The 24,570-nt window shown below is 42.7% G+C and overlaps 1 protein-coding gene and 1 long non-coding RNA gene across 4 annotated transcripts in view; one reads left to right on the top strand and one right to left on the bottom strand.

Annotated features, from left to right (window-relative positions):
• Positions 1–365: 365 nt before the first annotated feature.
• On the bottom strand, positions 366–11,566 carry LOC128398423 (uncharacterized). The gene is made up of 4 exons (XR_008327105.1): positions 11,464–11,566; positions 10,369–10,509; positions 6,861–7,016; positions 366–1,604 (listed from the first exon to the last, which is right to left on the bottom strand). It is a non-coding gene; the product is annotated as an uncharacterized LOC128398423 (long non-coding RNA).
• The window catches only part of CACNB2 (calcium voltage-gated channel auxiliary subunit beta 2), a 126,634-nt gene continuing 113,627 nt past the window's right edge, over positions 11,564–24,570 (top strand). For 2 of the 3 annotated variants that reach the window (XM_053359452.1, XM_053359448.1), the window contains exons 1-2: positions 11,565–12,068; positions 21,119–21,211. In XM_053359452.1, coding sequence (XP_053215427.1) covers positions 11,961–12,068; positions 21,119–21,211 — 201 coding nt within the window. In that variant the 5' untranslated portion in view covers positions 11,565–11,960. Of the gene's footprint in view, positions 12,069–21,118; positions 21,212–24,570 lie in introns of all 3 variants that reach the window. The other variant, XM_053359451.1, reaches the window with a different exon arrangement.

Here is a 24,570-nt window from a genome sequence, read left to right as displayed (position 1 = left end):
ACAGCAACTTGCCAAATTTTTAGCTGAGGATCAAAAGCTAACTCAGTTAGGGTATGTTCACATTAGCGGCTTGAAATGCAGCAAGGTCATTTCCCCCTGCGTCATTTCAAACAGCATTTGCATGGAGTTGTCCACAGTAGGCAGGGGATGGGAATGTCTCAATACACACAGGGAACTGTTGGATCAATTCATAAACCTCTGATGGATGATTTAGAAGGATGAGATCTGGCATCAATTTCACTGCATGTGTGTGCCAGTATCCATACTCAGCAGAGTTACATCGCAATGCAGCTCCTTTCTTGGAAGCATCTTTGGGGTTGAAGGAACACACAGTAGGCAATAGATACTCATGGATGCCATAAAGATTCAGTCAAGTGTAGAGGTTTACTTGACAGGCATAAAAGCATGTTGGTAGCAAATATATACAGACATTCACCACTGCCATGGTCAAGGCAAGCTTAGAGTCCAACAAGAGTCCAAGACTCTCTCTACTTCTCTCACTGTAAGATGCAAGCAAGAGACTTACAAGAAGTTACACATAACTCTTGTTATCAGCATTTCCTGTCACACTACGCATGTCCAAAGAACAATTCCCACAGAAAATGTCCTTGCATAGACAAAAGAATCTCAGCCTTCTGCTTCTTCTTGAAACTTCTTCTCTGTTCTTTTCTGTTTCTGGAACAAATGATTCTCTCACACGCAGAGAGAAAATCCAACAGGAACTCTTATTCATTAAACTCTTATCTGTGCTTCCGTGGTGACCTGCACTTGCACAATGGCTGTTAGAATGTGGAACAAGTGGTCATGAACAGGCCCTATTTTCTAATCAAACTAAAGCTGGTTGGGGGGAATGTAGCAAGCAACAGTATTTGTCAAGGAACTACAGGATTAATATGGAGCAACATATTGCGGCTTCAAAAATTAGCAGCAGGAGTGCACTGGATGAGGCATAAGTGCTAATGTGATTATACCATTGGAAAAACACAAGGCAAGAAGCCTTCCTGGACTGATAACCTAAGGAGGCAGATTCTGAAGGGAAATAGAGGAGAACAATTTTGATAATCAAGAACAAGTTGCAAAGCTGAGAATCTCTGCTTTAGATCCATATTTTTAGTTTTATACGGAGATGAGAAAGTGTCTGGATGGCTAACTACCTCAATACTTTTTTATATTCCTTGCTTAAATAGTGTCCATATTGCTAACTGTTGTGATTTGATTGCCATGGCCTTATAAGCAGTTTGTGAACAACTCAAAGCACAAATTCCAGTTATCCACATATGGGATTCTTAATCACCAGACAAAAGTTGTACCAGTAGCCTGCCAGAAGTGAATAAAGTACATTTTTGTGGTATTAGGAAACATGGTTCTATCACCTCTGATTTGAAAGAGAGGCAAACATCTTTGCATCGATTTTTTTTTTTTACTGTGTGCCTTTGCATCACTTTGCCCCCTTATCTTATGTGAAAACGTTGGTTTTGCACTCTTTTTGCTTTCTTTCTTTCTTTCCTTCTCTCTCTCTCTCTCTTTCTTTCTGCTAGTACTGTATAAGAAATCTGGGGAACTATAATGACAAGTCTTTTGGCTGTCTGCTGTTTTACATTTTCCTGCAGTGAAAGTGAATAGCAATTACATTAGCCAATACTCTACAAAGCTTCCAAAACTAAGATTAATTACCAGATGTTCCAAGAAGCTTATCATCATCACCCCTTTCAGGCCCATTGTCCTTGCTTTGAATGTACATGCTTTAGTTGGCCCTTTGACACTTCACACAATACGCTAGACTGTTTCAGGGAGCAGCATGCTGCTCCTTAAATGAATTGGTTTGGTTTCAGCACAAGTCCTTTCCCTCTGTCAGTAATTCATTTGCAAGCTGTACAAGAAAAATGAGGACTCTATATGGCTTCTCTTGATTACACTACAGATTCCCTCACAATCTGAATTTCAGTTGGAAAGAATCACCACAGGAGTCTAATCTTCTTTTGCTCTCAATGGATAGGGATTAGTGTTGATAGAAGCTGTATGTGAGACTCCCTCACTGCATCAAGAGAACAGTCCCTTCAGTTAGTATCACTGTTGGAACAGGGACTCCAGCAGTGTTAATATCTTGGAGAATTTGGAGCACAATTTTTATGGATGTGGCCACAGCAACACAATACAAAAAAACTCTTAAACTTCTATTAAATTGGACAGTTGGTACAGCAGAAATGCTCTTAACATGAACCCGTGGTGTGATTTATGCACAGGATAACATTATTATGATCCTTGGTTCTGCAAATACAATTATTTGCCTATATTTGCATAGATGGTGTAGATTCAATGTTTATTGTCTCTGTGAACTAGCAACCATCTCTACAAATCAGTCTTGTAATCACTACCTGAAGGGACAGTAAGGCACTAACAACCCTCAACAAACCTATGAGCGAACTTTCTTTTCATTCTTGCTTGCAGAGCAATTGTGTGAGGCTTAAAGCTTCCATTTAATTTCAGTCTCACAAATGGAAGCTATCAGAAGTTACCATTTGGCTTACTTATGATGCAATAAAACAGAGATGAGAAGTGCTGTATGAAGGGGCTATAAAAGGTAAAGGTAAAGAACCCCTGGATGGTTAAGTCCAGCTGAATTTGACTATCACCACATGCCATTGAATTGTAACATAAAAAAGTTTTGAAGCAAAATTGTACAAGGAAAAATGTTTTTTCTGCTGGTGAGATTATGTGTAGGATCATTACACCGGATCCACACACTTCAAATGTAGATTCTCACATGGTCAGCAATTTTGTGACACATGAAACAGTCCTAAAAGTAGTTCTACATGTTTGTCACTGCTTACTGGTGTGTACTTCTATTCAAGGAACAAAGGGTATTTGTTCAACCTGGCACATCTCTGCACTAAGACAAAACTGTGGTGGGTCCTTATTCAGGATATGTTGTTTGCAGACACAGCCTTGACAGCATCGCATAGCAGGACAGAGTCTTAAACAAAGATGTGCTCTCCCAAGCCCACATTCCCAGCATGTTCACGCTCCTGTGTCAGTGACATCTACACTAGCATGGTCATGTCCACAGAACAGAAGATGGCAGGATCCCCAAGCAGAGTTGACTTCAGGTACTAGGCCCATTGACAGACCAACTCTGCATTACAGATGTCTGCAAAGGTGATATGAAGGCGGGCAACATCAACCCCGCCCTGTAGGAATCCCTTGCAGTACCTGGAGACAGGCAGTCAGGTCATACATCCATAGCAGTGACCAGAGAAGGAATGAGCATGGGGAGGAGTGCAAAGAGAAGTAACATCTGCAGCAACACAACTAAATGCCTTCATCTGCCCCAGCTGCAACAAAACGTGTCTCTCCTGTATCAGTCTCTACAGCCACAGCAGGTGCTGTAGCCTTCCAACAGCTTGACTTAACCCCCAAAGGCGCACTCCTCCACTGTTTCCCAAGACAGAAGGGATATAGCATTTGGAAGAGGCATTTTGCTATTGGAAAGATACTCTTTGATCCAACACACATAATGCATTCATCAAGGTATTTATTAGACTGGGGGAGAAACTTTCGAATGTCAACATAGATCTTAGATTACTTTTATTAATCTGTGAACTGTATTGTGGTACTGAAACAAGGGTGGGTGTGGGACTAAGGGGGTACTTGTCAGATGTCCTCAAATCATCTAAAGGTGTGAAACAAGGCTACATATTGCCCCCTGTACTTTTTCATTTTTACATAAATGAAAAATGAAAGGCGTTGTATTTAACACAGGTGCACTCCCTTGTCTAAACAATCAGGAACAGATGGATAACCTCATGACATGGTACTGCTATCACCTTCCTACTTTGGTGTCAATAATCTACTGGCAGCCTTCAGTATGTATTGCTAGCAGGATGTGCTTTCCGTGAATTACTCCAAGATCAAAATTATGGTTCTTGGAAAGCATAGTCCCAGATTCAAATAGAAAATGGAGCAGCAGAATCTAGAGCAAATGCGTTCCTTTATATACTTTGAGTCCTTTTCGCTGAGACACTGTAGTGAAAGGGGCATATTGAGGCTGCAAACCTAAGGTACAGAAAGCTTGTGAGACACTAATGAAGTTTTATTGCATGGTGTATGTGGAAAGCTGTTTGTACCTGCTCTTAATTTTTTTACTAGTAAATTGGTCCCCCAGGTGCTTTATGGTGCAGACGTTTTGGATATCAATATGAAAGCCAGTAAAGGACTAGAAATGGTGCAGAATAAATTTCTCAGAGCAGCACTGTCCCTACCTAACGGGACATCAGTGTTAGATGGGCGTATATTTTTATTGTATATGTTGTCATGGTCATTGGCTAGTGCATTAAAAGTTTGATTTGATTAAAGGTAAAGGGACCCCTGACCATTAGGTCCAGTCATGACCGACTCTGGGGTTGCGGCGCTCATCTCGCTTTATTGGCTGAGGGAGCCGGCGTACAGCTTCCGGGTCATGTGGCCAGCATGACTAAGCCACTTCTGGCGAACCAGAGCAGCGCACGGAAACGCCGTTTACCTTCCCGCAGGAGCGGAACCTATTTATCTACTTGCACTTTGACATGCTTTCGAACTGCTAGGTTGGCAGGAGCAGGGACCGAACAACGGGAGCTCACCCCGTCGCAGGGATTCGAACCGCCGACCTTCTGATCGGCAAGTCCTAGGCTCTGTGGTACAATACATCAAAAAGTAAAATACTGTTTATATATAATAGAAAACTTAATACTTACGCTATTTTAGATAATAGTAAGAACTGATTATTGTCTTCTATAATCTTGCTGCTAGTAACTGCCTATATTTATGATAATGATAATGATAATTTGTTATTTGTAATCTTCCTTTGCCCCAGCCACTCTATAAAGAAAATTTCTTTCTTTACTATATAAAAGAACAAACATTTATTGTTCTTTTATTTCTGTTTATGTAAAAATTTTAAGAGAAAGAAATTCTTAAGGTAGATACTGTATGAGGAAAACTGTTAAAAACAGGTTTCTTAAAATTTGAGGGACTATACTTCAAACCGCTTATTCTAGATTCAGTTTGTTCTTTCTCTGTAACTAACAGCTATTTATACACAGTTGGCAGTTGATAATTATCTCAATGTTGCTCCCTATTTGATTCCACAGATTAGATATTATGATCACTTTTCACTGTTTACTTGTTTACATTAACATTATTTCATATGGCATAAAGTAGATTTTGGAATGCTGTAAAATGCATAAAGTAAAAACAAAGGAAAGATCTTCCTTCCTTCCTACATGTTGTGAATAGGCAAGCAATGTCTTACACCCTGTGGGGAATAAAAGCTCTATACTGAGAGTGTTACTGAGAGTGTTACTTTGTCCCTGTTGCCATGGTGCTTCTGCTCTCTATTAGCTTCAGATAAGCCCCAAGTTTTAACTTTGCATCTCACAATGAAGTTTTCTGGTTGTCATTATTTGAATCTCTCTCTTCCTGACCCTATTACACATTCAAGTCTCTAGGTAATAAATCATGAAACAAATTTTTTTAAAAGGTTCTTTTGATGCTACCTGCCCAATCTAAGATAGCCACAACATTCAGGTTCACAATGTCTAAGCACCATAAACAAAAGCTGAGTTATACTTTTCTATCTATTCAGCTTATAAATAAAAATATGTTATGCTACTATAATTTAGCTAGGGTTCTCTAATTAGGTACATGGTCTCCAGGAACATAATACAGTACAATGTTGTATGTGCAGTGCTTTTATTTTCTAAAAAATGTTTAGGGGTACTCTCATTTTCCCACTCATACTGAAATACTGCCCCTCAACGAGGCCAAACTTAGATTCACAAAATGTTTAGGGGTTCTGCGTCCCCCCAGAAAAAAGCACTGATTATGTGCATTATGACAAAGATATCAGATAATGAAAATGAATATATCCACGCCAAATGATTATTTCATGTTTCAGAGATAAGCTCCTCCTGAACAGCACTTTGCCTCTCCCACACTTAGACCTGAAACAGAAGTATTGTGCTATAGATACAGAAGCGGAAGTTTACAATTAAAGGTGAACCTATATAATTCACACTCTCCAAAACAATACAAGAACTGAAACACAACTATAGTTTGAAATTCACACTCTTCTGAATTCTGCAATATGGTGAAGTGATCTGTACAAATATAGTGGGGTAAATGTCCATTAAAATGCATATATTTGTGCAAATAACATAAAAATGTATTATTTAAGGGGAAATTGGTTTTGGAAAATGAGTATATTAGGCAAAATTGTATACAAATGTATACAGTAAGTGATATTCTCACTAAGATGCTGATGGATTTTCATGAGGGCCTTTTTTATTTTAAAAAAAATCCAAAATGATGTACAAATGCGGAGAACTGAACTTTAGATTAGAAAAATGAGTAATGGAGAAAAACTGAACTTCACAGTCACCTATCTATAGCTATAGGAAGTGTGTGTGCAATGCCTCTTCCCCCGATATACCCCTTCCAGATCCCCCTTCTAGAGAAGCGGGACAGTGATCAGAAAGGAGCATGTGGGTAAATTTTAGGTGGGGAAAAGACCAAGGTGAAGCTGGAGATGATCAGGAAAGGGAAGGAAAGGATCAGTTAAAATTTTCAATTTCTTCACATATAATTCAGGTTAAGTTAACTGTGAATAATTCCTTTATCCTTTCTTCAGCCAAGCATATAATTGAGAGAAAACATGTCAGAAATGCCTTATGTATTTTCAGTCATCACTTGTTTTCTTTGTGTGCTTTAGAAGGCTTTCCCCTGCCCCCAGTCATATGTGCAATTTGTTTTGATGAAAACCTACCCTCCTCCCACTATAGTGCTAACAATTCCATTTATCATGACAGAAATCTAACATTTCCTACCTGTATGGCTCCCTCTTCATAGCAAAATGGTCATCTGAATTGTTCACTATGAGGAAAGTGTGCAATTTTCCATGCCACTATTCAGTTTGCAGAAACATGCTAATTGTAGGTTCTGCTTGTGACAAATGAGTCAATTTGATAAACTTCAAAGGAGACCTGAGAAGGAAGAACAAGGCATTCAGATTATGAGAATACACAGCAGCGCTAACAGGTTTATTTTGCATTTATAAAAGAGCACATCCAAAGCAACAACAAATGCCCCTCTTCCCTTCCTCTTGCTACCAAACTGGGCACTACTCAGCTATTATTATAAGCATAAATCCTACCTATTAGCCCAAACTCATTTCCTGTGTGTTGTAACCTGCATCTCTTCCATTCCAATAAAGCTCATTTAAGCATTATCCTCCTTAGTATTCTCAGGACCACATTATATTATTAGGGAAGGCATTTCAAGTGTACACTTAAACATGCAAAGTATGTTTAGCAAAGAACCATATGCCCCACGTTCAATCTCTGCTATCTCTGGATAGTGTGCAGAAACACTCGTGTCTAGAAATTTGGAGAGCTGCTTCCAGTCTGGCCAAGCTAGACAAAGATGCCATTCACAAATGAACAGCTTTAAAAAGTAAGTAGTGTGACTGGGATCCTAACTGGGATCCTTGCATGAGTCTAGCTGCCACCAAAGGAAGTCAATGACTACAGGGGTTTGTTTGTTTTTGTTTCCCTTTTGAAATAAAGGTAATAAGGCCAGTTTAGGACCACACTGAATGGCTTTGTCCCATGATCTCACCAACCACCTTAAAGATATCTATCCAAAATCATAATATTTTTCCACAGTGCCACATGTAAAGAAAGATCCAATCTCCTTGCACTCTCTACAACATTGAGGACTCATTGCACTAAACATACAGCTAAGAGCTTGCAGGGAAAGTGACTTTTAAAAAGGAATTGGCCCTTAGCTAGTAGCTACTGAATGAAAAGCTCATTTTCTGCATATCACCTTCCATGCATCCGTATCTATTGGCATATCCATATCCTGCTTTCCATAGCACCTGTCGTCTCTGCCATTAGCTGTGCCTGAAGAATTCTGGGGGAAACTTAAATAATTTTAATATTGTTACACAAGCCCAGTGCCTGCCTCTCTCTCCACCAAACAAAGGCCACCAAGCAAAGGGTCATTCTCCCTTTGGAGAATAGAAGACACAGCAGAGACTGTCATGCTTTAAGAAATAGGATTCACAGTCTGCGTGGAGAGAGTCCAAATCTTATAGCATGGCCCAAAGCATTGCAGGCAACCTCCTCTCTTCTCCACAAAGATGGATCTCAGCCTCACTTCCTCCTTCTTCCCAGAAGCCCCTTGCCCCTTTGCCAACCTTCCAAATCTCCAGTCTCTGGTCACACCTGGGATAAGAAGTTACATTGTCTTGTTAATGACCCACAATGGCTCTCTTCAGGCCCCTAGTTTGACCAGGCTACCCAGGAATTCCTTTGCAGCTTATATTCTCCCTTCATATCACAAATCTTAGTATTTATCAATTTTAGTGTTTAGGGGACCCACCCCCATTCTGTAACAATATGATTAAAATAAGATTAAAAATAGGGTTTGTGTGCAGGTTTGCATGCACAGCTGCATAACTTGCCACTAGAGTTGGTGAAAGAAAGAAAAAACAATACGGCAAATTTTTAGGTTTTTGTTCAGACAAAAAAGTCCAAGGAATTTCAAAGAAACTAGTAAGACTTCCATTAACAGTGGTACATTTTATCAGTGGGACTTCATTGTAACTCTGAAGATTTGTGTCTGTTTAATTAAAAGCTGTGGTTACACTATCAGCAAAGAAACATAATTTTAACTTGCTAACCACATGATAGACTGTGAAATTCTTAGACCTCTCCTTGGATATACTTTGAAAAGAGACTAACTGCGTTTTGTTAGATTCTTTGTTTGACTTGGGAGATAAACAGACATATGGGTTTGTGAATGACGAGTGATGACAAAATCCATCTTGGTAGAGCTACTTTGCATTCCTCCCTTCTGACTCTTTCCTTATACAGTTACTTCACACAACAGTATGTTTAATGTACCAAAAGCCTATTACTGTGAGGTGTGTGTGGTTTTTTTTTTTAAACCTACTGTATTTTTCCATGTATAGGACTAGGTTTCCCCCCTAATAAATTATGTCAAAAATTAGGGGGCGTCTTATACACAGATAGTGCCAAGGCCATTTTCTTAAATCTGAGTTTTATACATGGGGGCATCTTATAGACAGAAAAATATGGTACTTGAGCAGACAGTGTGGCCGGATTTCACACCCACTGATTCTGCATTTAAGCACTTCTATCTCATATGTCAGTGAAAGAATCTCTCTACTTTATAGCTGCTGTCACATTCATTCACTAAAAAGCAGGCAAAAACAAATCCACATCCAAAAGCAGCCAACATGTTATGATAAAAATAGTCAACAGTGCCACAATTTAAATTGCAAAAGGGAAAATACTGCACAAGGGGAATAATAATAAACACAGGGGGAGAGAGATCCTTATGAACAAATATATTGTTAAAATATATTAAAGGTTGAGTTATCTGTGCCAATAATTTTAACACTTTCTAAAGTGCAACAGTAAGTCCAGTCTATAGCACTGTAGAACGTGCACCTTGTATGCAGGATGAGGTTCAATCTCTAGTTCCACCACATTAAAGGATCTCTGACAATAGGGATGAAAAGGTCCTGGTCTTAGGCCCTGGAGAATTGTAGCCAATTGGGGTAAACAACAAGGTTAGGATGGGGAACACTGGCCCTCCAGATGCTGTTGGACTCCTATCAGTGCCAGCTAGCATGGCCAGTGGCTAGAAGTGATGGGAACTATAGTCCAACAACATCTGGAAGGACACCAAATATTGTAGTACAGGGATAGATGGACCAAAGGTCTAACTCAGCATATTTCCCTACCATTTGACAATTTATCCTCGCCAGTAAATGCTGAACTGCTGCTTTCCCTCCAAAATAGAAGTGGCAGCAAGAAACATGCTTTAAAAGAATTGCACATTATGTTTGGCTTGATTCTCAGCATGCCTGACTCAGGAATTTTAACTGTTTGCTTGGGCTTTTTTCAAGAAAGGTGTTTGCTTATGTGGTAGGATTTCCTAATGCTAATTGCAGCATGTGGGTAGTGCTGGTGTTGGGGTGTGTGTGTAGATTTACATCAGGATAGTGGCTGAGAGGGAAAGGTTAAATCTCCCTTTCCCCACATACTGCAGTCCTGGTGAAAATCACCACCTCCCTCCAGTACAGTGGTACCTCGGGTTAAGAACTTAATTCGTTCTGGAGCTCTGTTCATAACCTGAAACTGTTCTTAACCCGAAGCACCACTTTAGCTAATGGGGCCTCCTGCTGCCGCTGCGCCACCGCTGCACGATTTCTGTTCTCATCCTGAAGCAAAGTTCTTAACCCGAGGTAATATTTCTGGTTTAGCGGAGTCTGTAACCTGAAGTGTATGTAACCCGAGGTACCACTGTATCTTGCATTTGCTGCTTCCAGGGGTGGTTGCGAGAAGCACCTCTCAGCAAAAGAGCGCCTGTCACTTCTGACCCTCTTTGGGCCCAGGCAGAAAGCAGAAACAAAAGGAAGCGCTCTGCTCACTCACCTTCTCTCTATGGCCAGGACGAAATAGAGAGAGTTGGCCATCACCTCATATTCTGGCTTGCTCACATGCCCTCTCCTTTGGGGGGGCACAGTGGTGGGGAATAGACCCAGGAAGACCAAATTCTCTCCTGTCCTCCACGCTGCTTAGTGAGAGAGGGCAAGGAAGGTTCAGCTGCCGTTCCGAAGATTAGCCAGTCTCTTTTTTTGTTCACCTGCACTCGAGATCTGGAAGGCCTTGTTGGGTTTGATCCTTCCTGCTGCAACGCCCAGGGTTGCCAACTTGAATAAAATAATTGGGGGGTGGGGACGTAGGTAAGTCCCACCTGGTATAATCAATCCCATGACACAGCGCGCTCACAACATTTGAAAGGCAGTACCCATCAACTTTGTGGGGCCAGCCCCCTCAAATATTTTAATGGGGGGGGAGAGCAAAGGGACCTCAGCCCCTAGGAGCTGGCTCCTCTGGCAATGCCCAGAGAGAGGGCATGTGAGCGCCTACAGTTTTCCACAGGTGAGAGATCCAAACCAGTGGCACTTAGTACTTGCACCTGAGGGAGGAAAAAATGAAAGGTGGAGACGGTGCTTGTTTGATATCTTTTCTTTACCAGCACCAGATACTGACTGGCTCCTTGGCTGCCCTTCCTTCAGCAAAGCGACAATGTTAAGCACTTTCCCTCTTTTTTTTTTTTTTTTTTTGCTTTGTTTTACGTGCAGCTTGTAACCAGCGTGCCTGACTAGCCAATATTACTCTTCGCTCGCTTTGGAGTGTGTGCCTTGTGTTTTAAAAAAAGAAAAACAGTTTGTTCGACGACGGCTTGTCTTGGCCTTCCGAGCAGGAGGATAAAATTCAGGGACCGGCGACTTTCCTGAGGAGAAACTACGGGTCCGCCACTCGACGACCGCGCGGCGGCCATTCCACACACCCCTCCCTCAGCTTTTCCCGCGCTTTTCCCACCGCCCACCTTTCTCGGGGCGGGGGGAAGAACGAGAGAGTGGTCGAGATTTCATCTTCCCTCAGGCGCCTCCTCCTCCTCCCCGTCTCCTCCCCCTTTTGCTCGGCTGTAGTAGCGGTTGCTGCGCTCTGGGCTCTACGAGGCACCGAGGAGCCGCGCTGGTACTTGAGGGTTGGGCGAGGCGAGCAGCTGCGGCAGGAGCCCAGAGTCTTTTCGATTTGTTTCTCACCATCTCCCTCAGTCAAGCAACCGACCTAAGCAAGCAAGCAAGCAAGCCAGACGGGCGGGCGGGCGAGCAAGGAAAGGCACTTGAACCGTTTCAAAATGGCCCATCCCTGAGGGAGAAGAAGCAAGAGCCATCCTCGTGCACCAACCGCCGCCGATTCAAAAAGAGAGAGAGAGAGAGGCGGCGACTACTTGGCGACGGCTTCGCTGAGGCGCTTTGTTGTTGGAAGTGTTGGCGAGTTGTCCCCCCCCCCATCCACCCTCCCCACCCGTTTTCTCCAATGGTCCAAAGTGACCTGTCCAAATCGCCTCCCACTCCAGCAACGGCGGCGCAGGAGATGCAGATGGAGTTGCTGGACAACCCCCCGGCTCCAGTCCCGGCTGTGCAGGTACAGTTATTGAGGGGTGGAGGGTGACAGAGAGGGAGGGGCTGCTCGCTTAAAAATTAGGGGGCGGCTTTCTTTCCGTGCGGCCCCCGCCCCCTCCAAATGGCCAGGGGGAACCTTAATGGTGACTCCGCTTCCTGATTGTGGCTCTTGGGAGCCAGAGTTTTCGAGGCTTCACTTGGCAGTAAAATCCCCTGCCGCCCCCCCCCCCAAAAGAATCCTGCTGGCTTCCATCTTTTTTACTTTACAAGGTAAAGCTGCGGTTCAAAGGGAAAGGCGAGGAGACTCCGCTATTGAGCAATCTCAGCTTGGGCATAGGGTGAAATTCTGCCCCTATTGGCGTGTCGACTCAGATTTACTTCCCACCGAGTTCAGTCGGACTTGCTCCGGGATCTGTGAGCACAGAATTGCAAGCTAATGTTCCAGCCCTGTGAGTGAGTGGGTTTACTCAGAAGTAGGCTTTATGTGTCCAGTCGGATTTTGTCACATGCCAATGTATTTAGGGTTTGCAACTCAGAAGTAAGCCCCTCTCTGTTTTTATAAGATTTATGTCCTAGTGTAACTTCAGGATTTCAATCTGGAACAGTTTCGTTCTTGGTTCTTTATTAGCATGCACCAGTGTGAATGAAAAGCTTTACCTATAAGCATGCGCTCAAATGTGGGTGGGATTGCTGGCTATTTGTGCCCTTAATTATGACTGCAACAGGGTGCTTTTGTCTCCACACGTGAGTGTTCATCACCTGATCACGGTACCATCACAAATAACAGACCCATAATTCATTGGTCGCCTGCCCCCCATCCCACTCACCACACAGTGTACTTTAGTGGAACCTGCTCGTGCTTTACTGCCACTCATCAGTTAGCCTGCAGTGATCAAACGTAGAAAAAGCAAGTGTTGTGTGAACCAGGCCAGCGGTGGTTATGTTTTACCTTAAATGGTCTGTAATAGGTGCCTATAGACCTACCAAATATCTTGTCTTTGTTCAGAGTCAGAAGCAAGTTCAGAGTTAGAAGCAAGTATTTGTTGTAGGGAAATCAGAGCAATATGAATGGCTCAACTTTGGAAAGTTGGTGGGAGAGGGGAAACTCTGGTCAGGAAAATTCATGTTTTCCCCTTATGGGCACATGGAGAGATGTGGCCAATGAGGAGTTATTGAGGCAGGTTCTTGTTGCATCTGTTTTAATAAAACACATAATATGATTTGTTGTATACTCACAATAAAGGTGTTAGAGGACCAGAGTAGAGAGAAAAAAATGTGCATGTGTAAGTTTAAGAGCAGGGCAAAAATTCTAACTCATGTAATGACAGTACAGAACAAGTACTTCTGTATGTTCTTGGGTTTTTGTTTTTTTGTTTTGGTTTTTTTAAACCATGGGGCGTGTTAATGTAAGCAAGCCGTGATGTTTAATAGCTCTACTTAATGCCAGACAAATAGTTTTTGTTATCTGAAAAGTACATGTGTAGGACTATATTGCCATGATTTCTTTCGTTAGCATATCAGTTGTTTCAGCAACAATTTTCTTTCTCTGGTTTCCAGTGTTACTGACAAGGGAACTATTTTATAGATATATGTGTGAGCATGTATATGAAATGTGTTCCTTACCGTAGTTCACACTTCAATTCCATTTTTGAGTTAGTTAACTGCATAAATTGCTGCTGAATGTTTTAAACTCATCAGGGATATGGCAACATCTTATTGTGCATGGTGTTTTTAACCTAATTAATTATTTTAATGTTGGTGAATGAACAAAAACAATGATAAATGCATTACTTGATTGGAATATTCAGGTAAAAAGAAGTACTCTGGAAGGACTCTATTCGTATTGCTAATAAATATTAAAAGATCATTGGCGTATCCACCAAGCTTGTCTAACCCCATTCATTACTTTTGCTCAAAATCAGACAAACCTTTATAGATTTCATCAGCTAATATCCCCACTATCTGTACAAGTACATTACATGGTGATCATAATTATGCCCCAAAATGTATCTTTTTCTCAAGATACATTTCCCATGCTCTGATTTGTTTGCTGTTCCTCAGGGTTGCATGACTGGTTCTTTGTAGTGTAAAGTGACCCTGACCTTTTGTCTTAGTATTAAAGATCTGACATCAAAAACATGGACCACTACAATTGCTGCTGTTATGCTGGTGTCGATGTGATAAATTCTGCATCATAGACCTTCTTTTGGGGGACATTAATGATGAATAAATGAAACATCTACAGTTGAAAAATATATTTCCTTTTCACTGCATTTCCCCTTTTATGGCCTTGTTGCAGTCATAACTTGACTTTTTACATAGAATAGCATTACAGCTTTTTACAATGAAACAGGTGGGTTGGGAATTAATTGATTTTGGTCATATGAAACAATAGTGTTTCTCTGTTTAGACAAAAACAAATGATCTTAATAAGACAAGCCAATGCTGTTTGAATAAACATGCAATTCACTGGCAATTAAAAATTTAATGGCAGGTTAAAAAAAAATCTGAAATATTACTCTGTTAATTAAACTTTTAATTTTAATTGAGTGACAAAGCACTGCCTGTGCCTTTTATTTATTAATTTATCAATTTATTTTATTTTTATTTTTGGAAAAACAGCTTTTTGCGACCGTACTGAAAGTAGTCTCTAAATAAATCCATATTGAAAATAGTAGAAAAATTAAAAGTGAAGAACAAATGAATAAGATGAAAATGCAGTTAGAGTTCATAAACCTCCAACTGGGAATGCCTGGCCTGCATAACTTTGCACACAAAGATTTTGGCTTGAAGAGTCACTTGAACCAGTGGGAATCATGATGAGATGGGGGTCATGTATCTCCAATGCGTTTACCTGCTGTCTCTAACCATAATAAGCTGAAGCTGTGAGATAAAGTACAACATGCATTTCTCAAATTCAGGATGCAGCAAACTTGACATTGAACATCTTTATTATTGTCATACATCACAGGCAGGTCCGTCATTTGCAAAAGCATCCGTAGGATTAATTACTGTTGCTGTTGATGGAAAGCATTACATTCGATTGATAGATAGATAGATAGATAGATAGATAGATAGATAGATAGATGGCCAATTTGTTATCTCTTCTTGGAGGTACTGCAGGATCTGGGTCCTTCTGCTCACTTTGCTTTTTCTCAAGTCTTATTCCATTCTTGCTATGGAATTAGTATGACCTGGTGGGCTTCTCTCTGGGAAGAAATTGAATTGGTGATGCCATCCTCCTACTACACCAGAGATTTAAAGTGGGATCCCTGCATACAGCAGTGGACAGCTTGGTGGGACTACTCACCTCTACTCCATCTGGCAGAGTGGCTGCAGCATATCGGGATGGAGAGAGGAAGAGGCGAAGGAGTAGTGAGGTTGGTATGGTGCAATCATGCCAAGGGAGCCAATCTGATGCTCCTGCCAATGTGCTTGTACCACGGCAGCCTTGCCACCAATATGCCACTCTCTCTCTCTGTCATGGTATGCTGCAGCAGCTCAGCAGGATGGAGTTCCGGTGTATGGCACACCCACACTATGATGTCTGCTGCTGCCTGTATATATGTTGTTATCCCCAGTACAGTGGTACCTCGGGTTAAGTACGTAATTCGTTCTGGAGGTCCGTAATTAACCTGAAACTGTTCTTAACCTGAAGCACCACTTTAGCTAATGCGGCCTCCTGCTGCTGCCGCGCTGCCAGAGCACGATTTCTGTTCTCATCCTGAAGCAAAGTTCTTAACCTGAAGCACTATTTTTGGGTTAGCGGAGTCTGTAACCTGAAGCGTGTATAACCTGAAGCATATGTAACCCGAGGTACCACTGTATGTCAGAACAAAGATCTTGCAGAATCATTATTGACTTGTGTCTGTCCTGCAGCACTTGCAGCTTACACAGCTCAACTGAGAAAGCGTATTTATGTAAGCTTAACTGAGAAAGCGTCTTTAACAGGAAAGGTTGCCAGCCTGAAAGCAGTGTCTCTGGGCAGAGAACAAGTAACAGTTGGTTTGGGTGCTAGAGAGCTGTGCACTTGCTCAGTGTCAGCCACTCCAGAGGCAAAGTCCAGCAGTATCTCTTTAATTCAGGAATTTCACCACATTCCCTCTTCTGGAATGTCAGGAGCCTGAAGACCATAAGAGCAGCCCTGCTGGCCTTTCTAGTCAAGCACTCTGTTCTTAGAGTAGCCAACCTGATGCTTATGGGAGCCCACAGGCAAGGCAAGAGCCGTTTCCTGCTCTTGATCCCCAGTCACACTGCCTTTGATATTGGAGCTAACACAGCCATCATGACTTGTTGCCACTGATACTTTTATCCTCTATTTAATTAACTGAATATATCTTATTTGGAGAGAAGGGAATTGCTATCTATAAGCCATGCTTTTGTAATCTGCAAGCCTTACTATTATAATGTGCTCCACATAGGATCATGCCTGAAAAATGTTTGAAACCTTCAGATGTTGCAGAATATGAAGTTCCACCTTCCAGTCAGAGTGTACTTAGCACCATGTGTTACTGATATATTTTTATTTTGTGTTTTATGCTTTAACATTGTACACCAACCTAATATTTTATGACATGGAATCATATGTTTATAAATACATGAACTACACTTCCTACCACTTAATGTCCAGTTAAAGGCAGCAAGTATTTTGAAATGCAAGTGTACTGAACTGATGTTTGTCACTGTTGTTGCTTTTTGATTCTTCTGTTTGTTGGTTTATCTGGATTTTTCAGTTATTGTTTGGCAGTTTTCCTTAAGGTTTTTGTTTTTTATTCTGCTTTTTTGTTATTTAGTTGTTTAGCTTTGTTTTTAAAGACTGTATATTTAATAGTTGCTTTGAATTGTCTTCTGAAAATATAAGGCAACATAGAATGCTTTTAAATAAAAGCATAAGTTTTATATAAAAATAATTAACATCTTAAAAAACAACACGTTGCCTGTTTAATTAGAATTAATCAATTACGTAGAGACATAGAAAGTTATAGGAGTCAGGCTATTAGTCCCATCTAGCTCAGTATTGTTGACACTGACAGGGTTTAAAGCAGCAGTCCTTCCCAGTCCTATCCTGAGATGTGAGGTATTCAAGGGGCCTGTTGTATGCAAATCATATGTTCTTACACTGAGCTACATATATTCCCCAAATCCATAAATGGTTTTGGCCCTAGTTTTCCCTAAGCACAATATTTTAGTGAACATTATTTAACTAGCATCTAATGAACAGGACCAAAGTGCATTTAGAAGATTGTTGGCATTTGTCGGTCTCAAGAAGCAATGAAGTGTGCCTCCAGGGTTGAACACAAACTGCTGGAGAATCACAGTGCCTGCTGTGGCTATGGAGATTGGTAACTCGTAATTCCTGCCTCCCACATTGTTTTTTGCAGTGTCAGCAGCACCAAATTGACCTTTCTGGGGTGTAAGCATGGGGCAGTGTGTACGGAAATTCTGGGCTTCCCAGATGGCAAGATGTCTCTCAAGGCCTCATTGATGTGGTCCAAAGGAAAGCAGAGCACCAGCTTGGCTGCAGGAGTTGTGAGAAGGAAGATAGGATGCATGTATTGCTATGTTCTGAATTTGACCCTGTTTTGTTAAAATTGGTGTGTGGGGGGCGGGGGACATCATTACACTCTGGACAACTTTTGTAAATGGAGTTAGTACAAATGGATTTTAATTTTGTTGTTGCTGCTTTTGATCTTTCAGCATGTTTGCCATCATATTCAAACCTTGGGAATAACAATAACAAAAAACCCATTATCCATAATAGTCTCCCAAGGGTTCTTTAGGAGACACAAGCTTTCTGTGCATTAGGCTGCTTTGAGTGAGTGGGCTGTATTTTTAAATGCCCCTGCTAGGGAACAGACCCTTCAGCATATAAACAAGCATGACAGTAAAAAAAGGAAAAGCATGTTTGTCAGGATGTATCCCGACATACAATCCCTATCTGCAGCTTGAAGCAGCATACGCTAGGAAATCTTTATCACTTGATTGTGCTTATTTTATAAATTGGCATTGAATGTCTTTTATTTTTAATTTGACTTAATTTCCCTGGTTGGAAAACATGTATTTTATGGCAGAACTTTCCAACATTTCCCGTTGGTGACACACTTTTTAGACATGCATCATTTTGCGACACAGTAATTCAGTTTTACAAGCAAACTGGAGGTTAAACTAACCCCTTTCCAGCTCCGGGAGGAGCACAGGGGGTGTTCACACGACACACCTACACACTGCAGCTGACACACTAAAGTGTCGTGACACACAGTTTGGAAAGCTCCAATTTATTGGTTTGTAATATAATGTATATAATATGGTTATTATAACTCCATATTGCACACTTCTAATGTTGTTCTGCTAGTTCAAGCTTATCCCTGCCCTCCTTTTGTATTTACACCTTTTGTTCATCCTTGTTATCTTTATTCTGGCACAATTACCTCTGACAGTGTAATCTCTGATAATCAGTAACATATATTCATAACAATAAAGAACTCTTCCCCCACCCCTCAGGGAGGGTAGAAATTCATGGCAGAGCTTAATTGAAATAAATTACTAGTGTCTCCATTTTAATTAGCTATTTTCCATATTTATTTATTTTTATACAGCTCCTGGTACTTTAGCAGTTACTTTGTGTTTTTTCCTTAAGCTTGCTACTCCTGATGCTCTCTGTGTTTCTAATTTGGAGCTATTTTCTTTCCTTTTCTTAAATAATCATAGTCTTCTAATTTCCCCCTTATAAGTACATCTTAACATTGCTAAAATTAGATTTCTAAATACGACGGTCTCTGGTTTGAGTAACCTCTTGAACGTTTACATTTTGTCATAGCTTTTTAATTCCTACTTGTTGAGAAATATGCATACCTTCGGAGCCCTGTTTTTCCCCTGAAGTCTTGTCAGTGCCTTATCTGAGTAGCTAACTTCCTTATGTTTTTATTTCCAGTCACTCTTGTGTAGCTTTCATATTTTTATACAATCACATTCATTGCCCCATAAAGTTAAGCGATGTATTGCTAGATTTTCACAGCTAGGTCATGAAACAGTGGACCCCTTGATTCCGTTTATGACATTTAATTGAAGGGATACTGCTTTAAACAATAGCTGTGAAAAGTTGTATTTGAATATTAACCAAGCTAAACTGTTTTGGACTAGTAACCTCCTAATAATCCAAGGAGGATATTATTGTATAGCTACTTGCCTTATTACTCTTTTACACTTGTGGAGAAGAACAATTCTTCTCCTTTAACTTTTTAAAAATCGTTTTCAGTATGTTTGGTAAGTCAATTTTACTATGTGTGTATTAATGTAGTATGTATAAAAATTGACCTAGAGTGAACCAGGAGATCATCATGGCTGAAGCACGGCCCTAAAGCACCATTTTCTGTGATGTTTACCTATTGCTTTGATTTTTTTTCTTTAATGTTGATATTATATATTATAAGTGCTACAACACTACTGCCTGCATGCAGCAGGGAGTGTTCTCTCTAATGCCAGAAGCTGATATCTATTCCAATGTATAATCTTAAGAACTCAATAAACATCCAGTAGTAAACTATCTTCTCTGTGAGTATTCATTTGCCTTTCTATTATTACCGTATTTTTCGCCCTATAGGACGCACTATTTCCCCTCCAAAAATGAAGGGGAAATGTGTGTGCGTCCTATGGGGCGAATGCAGGCTCCTTGGATTCAGTGATAGCAACGTGAAGCCTCCGAAGCCTGTGCTCCGGAGGCTTCGTGTTGCTTTCGCTGAAGCCAGGAGAGTCTGCTCTTTGAGGCTGGCGGTGGGGGAAAGCAGCGCTTTCTTGGGGGCTTTTCCCCAAGGAGGGAGAAGGGACTGACTGGCTGAGTCAGTCCCTTCTCCCTCTTGTAGGCTTTTGCAGGAGATGGGGGAATTCCCCCACCGCACGCAGAAGCCGCGCACTCTTTAAAGGGTGCGCGGCTTCTGCTGGCTTTTCTACGAGGGGGGGAATTCCCCCCCCCTCGTAGAAAAGCCTGCAGGAGCCGCGCACCCTTTAAAGAGTGCGCCGCTCTTGGGGGCTTTTCCCCGAGGAGGGACAAGGGACTGACTGGCCGTTTCAGTCCCTTCTCTCTCCTGGTCGAAAAGCCCGCAGGAGTCCGCACGCGGCTCCTGTGGGGTTTTGCGGGAAGCAAAAGCAGGGAGAAGGTCTTGGAGTAGCGCACAGGCTGCGTGCAGCCTGACCACTGCTCCCTGAGCTGCGGGGGGGGGGGATCATATTTTTTTCCTTGATTCCCCCCCCCCTGAAAACTAGGTGCGCCCTATAGGGCAAAAAATACAGTATTTAATATTGTGTTTGAAGAACTGTGAGTGGAAAGAAAATAGCTCTAGTTACAGGTAGGTAGCCGTGTTGGTCTGCCGTAGTCGAAACAAAATAAAATAAATAAAATAAAATTCCTTCCAGTAGCACCTTAGAGACCAACTAAGTTAGTTATTGGTATGGGCTTTTGTGTGCCTGCACACTTCTTCGGATACACTGAAACAGAAGTCACCAGACCCTTATATATAGTGAGAGGGTGGGGAGGGGTATTACTCAGAAGGGTGGTGGGAATGGATGGTTGGCTGATAGGTCTGGTAAACCTGTTGATGACTGTTAACAACTGCAATTGGTCTTACAGGAAAAAGCAAGGGGTGAGTTGGCTAAAAATAGCTTTATCATGTATAATGAGATAAGAATCCAATGTCTCTATTCAGACCAAGTCTCTCCATGGTTTTAAGTTTGGTAATAAGTTGCAATTCAGCAACTTCTCTTTCCAGTCTATTTCTGAAATTCTTTTGTAATAAGACAGCTACTTTGAGATCTTGTATAGAATGTCCTGGGAGACTGAAGTTTCCCAGGAACTGGTTTCTCCGTCTTGTGATTCCTGTGCTGTTCATTCAGCACAGTTAGACAAACACTTGTGTAAGGGGTTTGTTCACTTTGTGCTATAATATGTAGATTCTGGTGCCTGGCTAATTTCTAAAGTTGGCATTTGCTAATATAACAAATTTAATAATATGTTGAGTATTTGTGTCTGCTTGATATATAGACATGTATGCATAAAGTAATAACTTTTCTTTTTAACAGTCTTACAGCAAAGGTGCAAGAAGAAAACACCGATTCAAAGGTTCAGATGGGAGTACATCTTCTGACACTACCTCTAATAGTTTTGTACGGCAGGTATGTTATTTCCTTCACTTTCCCCAGTGGTGTATTATTGTGTTGTGTTGATCCATAATCAAAACCAAAGGTGATATGGTGGTAACTGTAGAATATATAATTTCATGTTGATGCATCCTGTGAAGCTTAAAAGCCCATATATATTCACAGTAGATCTTACTACAAGTTGTGGTTTTCTGTTCCTTAGGAGTGTTGAAGAACAAGGCAAAGCACTATAATTGAATAGGTAGATTCCTGGCTTGCAGATTGAATATGTAGATTCCTGGCTTAAATATGCATTTAATTCCTGTTGGATACATAGCATAGGCATTGCCGCCCCCGCCCCCGTTTACACGGGGGTTACATTCCGAGGTACCGCAATGCTAGTGAAATCATGTATACTGTAATTGAAACTCATTGAAAAAGTCTGCAAACACCCCGTTCCTTCCCTGCCCTGCCCCTGTTCTGCCCTTTTAGAGAAATTTCAGTGATGTCTTTATAATGTTTCATGGCCACTTCCAGGTTCAGCACTATGTGCGTATGCACAGTTGTGCACATATTGGAGCTGAAAGAGCAACTCTTGCAGTCATCAAGACTTTGTGGATTTCAGGCTCCAGTGGTTTATAATAATAATAATAATAATTTATTTTTTGTACCCCGCCCATCTGGCTGGGTTTCCCCAGCCACTCTGGGCGGCTTCCAACAAAGATGAAAGATACACTAAAATGTCACATATTAAAAACTTCCCTGAACAGGGCTGCCTTCAGATGTCTTCTGAATGTCAGGTAGATGTTTATCGCTTTGACATCTGATGGGAGGGCGTTCCACAGGGCGGGCGCCACTACCGAGAAGGCCTCCTGCCTGGTTCCCTGTAACTTGGCCTCTCGCAGTGAGGGAACCGCCAGAAGGCCCTTGGAGCTGGACCTCAGTGTCCGGGCAGAACGATGGGGGAGGAGATGCTCCTTCAGATATACTGGACCGAGGCCATTTAGGGCTTTAAAGGTCAGCACCAACACTTTGAATTGTGCTCGGAAACGTACTGGGAGCCAATGTAGGTCTTTCAAGACCGGTGTTATATGGTCTCGGCGGCTGCTCCCAGTCACCAGTCTAGCTGCTGCATTCTGGATTAGTTGTAGTTTCCGGGTCACCTTCAAAGGTAGCCCCACATAGAGCGCATTGCAGTAGTCCAAGCGGGAGATAACCAGAGCATGTACCACTCTGGCGAGACAGTCTGCAGGCAGATAGGGTCTCAGCCTACGTACCAGATGGAGCTGGTAAACAGCTGCCCTGGATACAGATTTGACCTGTGCCTCCATGGACAGCTGTGAGTCCAAAATGACTCCCAGGCTGCGCACCTGGTCCTTCAGGGGCACAGTTACCCCATTCAGGACCAGGGAACCCTCCACACCTGCCAAACACCTGTCCCCCAAAAACAGTACTTCTGTCTTGTCAGGATTCAACCTCAATCTGTTAGCCGCCATCCATCCTCCAACCGCTTCCAGACACTCACACAGGACCTTCACCGCCTTCACTGGTTCTGATTTAAAAGAGAGGTAGAGCTGGGTATCATCCACATACTGATGAACACCCAGCCCAAACCTCCTGATGATCTCTCCCAGTGGCTGCATGAAATGTTGAAAAGCATGGGGGAGAGGACAGAACCCTGAGGCACCCCACAAGTGAGAGCCCAGGGGTCTGAACACTCATCCCTCACCACCACTTTCTGAACACGGTCCAGGAGGAAGGAGCGGAACCACTGTATGACAGTGCCCCCAGCTCCCAGCCCCTCAAGACGGTCCAGAAGGATGTTATGGTCGATAGTATCAAACGCCGCTGAGAGATCCAGCAGAACTAGGAAACAGCTCTCACCTTTGTCCCTAGCCCGCCGGAGATCATCAACCAGTGCGACCAAGGCAGTTTCAGTCCCATGATGAGGCCTGAATCCCGACTGGAAGGGATCCAAATGGTCCGCTTCTTCCAGGCGTGCCTGGAGTTGTTCAGCAACCACTCGCTCAATCACCTTGCCCAAGAATGGGAGATTTGAGACTGGGCGATAGTTGGCCATCGTGGCTGCATCTAAAGATGGTTTTTTAAGAAGTGGTTTAATAACCGCCTCTTTCAGCGGGTCTGGGAAGGCTCCCTCACGGAGGGAAGCATTCACCACCCCACGAAGCCCATCGCCCAGTCCTTCCTGGCTAGCTTTTATAAGCCAGGATGGGCAAGGATCCAGGAGACAGGTGGTTGGCTTCACTCGTCCAAGCAGCCTGTCCACATCCTCGGAGGTAACAGATTGGAATTGATCCCACACAACTTGACTAGACAGGACTCTAGCACTCTCCCGCCCTGGCCCTGCTCCCACGGTGGAGTCTACTTCTTCCCGAATCTGAGCGATTTTATCTGCAAAAAACTTTGCAAAATCATTGCAGGAGATCATGTGGCCCGTACTGGGCCCCAATGTTGCAGGTAGTTCCGCTAAATTGTGAACCACCTGAAAAAGTCTCCTGCTGCTGTTTTCTGCAGATGCAATAGAGGCGGCGAAGAAAGTTTTCTTCGCCGTCGCTATCACCACTTGGTAGGCTCGACGTTGAGCTCTAACCTGTGTCCGGTCAGATTCGGAATGAGTTATCCGCCACCGGCGCTCTAGCCGTCTCAACGATTGTTTCATTGCTCTCAGATCTGTGGAAAACCACGGGGCTCTCCGGGCTCCATGCAATCGGAGAGGGCGCTTCATAGCCAAACAGTCAATAGCCCTGGTTAACTCCACATTCGAGCGGGCCACCAGGGAATCAGCTGAACGGCCATCAACATGGGATAAAGCATCCCCTACCACTCTCTGGAAACCATTTGGATCCATTAAGTGGCGGGGGCGGACCATCCGAATCGGTCCCACCTCCCTGCAGAGGGGATGGGTCGCAGAGAAGTCCAGTTGCACCAGGAAGTGATCTGACCATGGCACTTCTTTCGCTTCGCTTTTACTTAGTGTCAGATCACCAACATCCATAGAGGTAAACACCAGGTCCAAGGCATGTCCGCGGCTATGGGTTGGGCCAGACTTATTCAGGGGCAGCCCCATGGAGGCCATGCTTTCCATGAAGTCCCGAGCGGCCCCTTGTAAGGTCGTGTCGGCATGGATGTTAAAATCCCCTAGGACAACCAAGCTAGGTGTCTCCAGGAGAACATCCGCCACAACCTGAAGCAGCTCAGGCAGGGAATCCTTGGTGCAGCGGGGAGGTCGGTACACCAAAAGGAATCCTGTACTGCCCCTATTGCCCAACTTCCAGAACATGCACTCGGAAAACTGGGTCTTCCCAATAGGATGCCTGGTGCAAACTAATGACTTCCTAAAAATCACTGCAACCCCCCCTCCCCGCCCACATGAC

This window comes from Podarcis raffonei, chromosome 12, assembly GCF_027172205.1.
Source record: "Podarcis raffonei isolate rPodRaf1 chromosome 12, rPodRaf1.pri, whole genome shotgun sequence".
In the NCBI taxonomy this organism is placed as follows: Eukaryota; Metazoa; Chordata; class Lepidosauria; order Squamata; family Lacertidae; genus Podarcis; species Podarcis raffonei.
The sequence above is the reverse complement of the archived record's forward strand: the minus strand, read 5'-3'. Positions and strand labels throughout refer to the sequence as shown.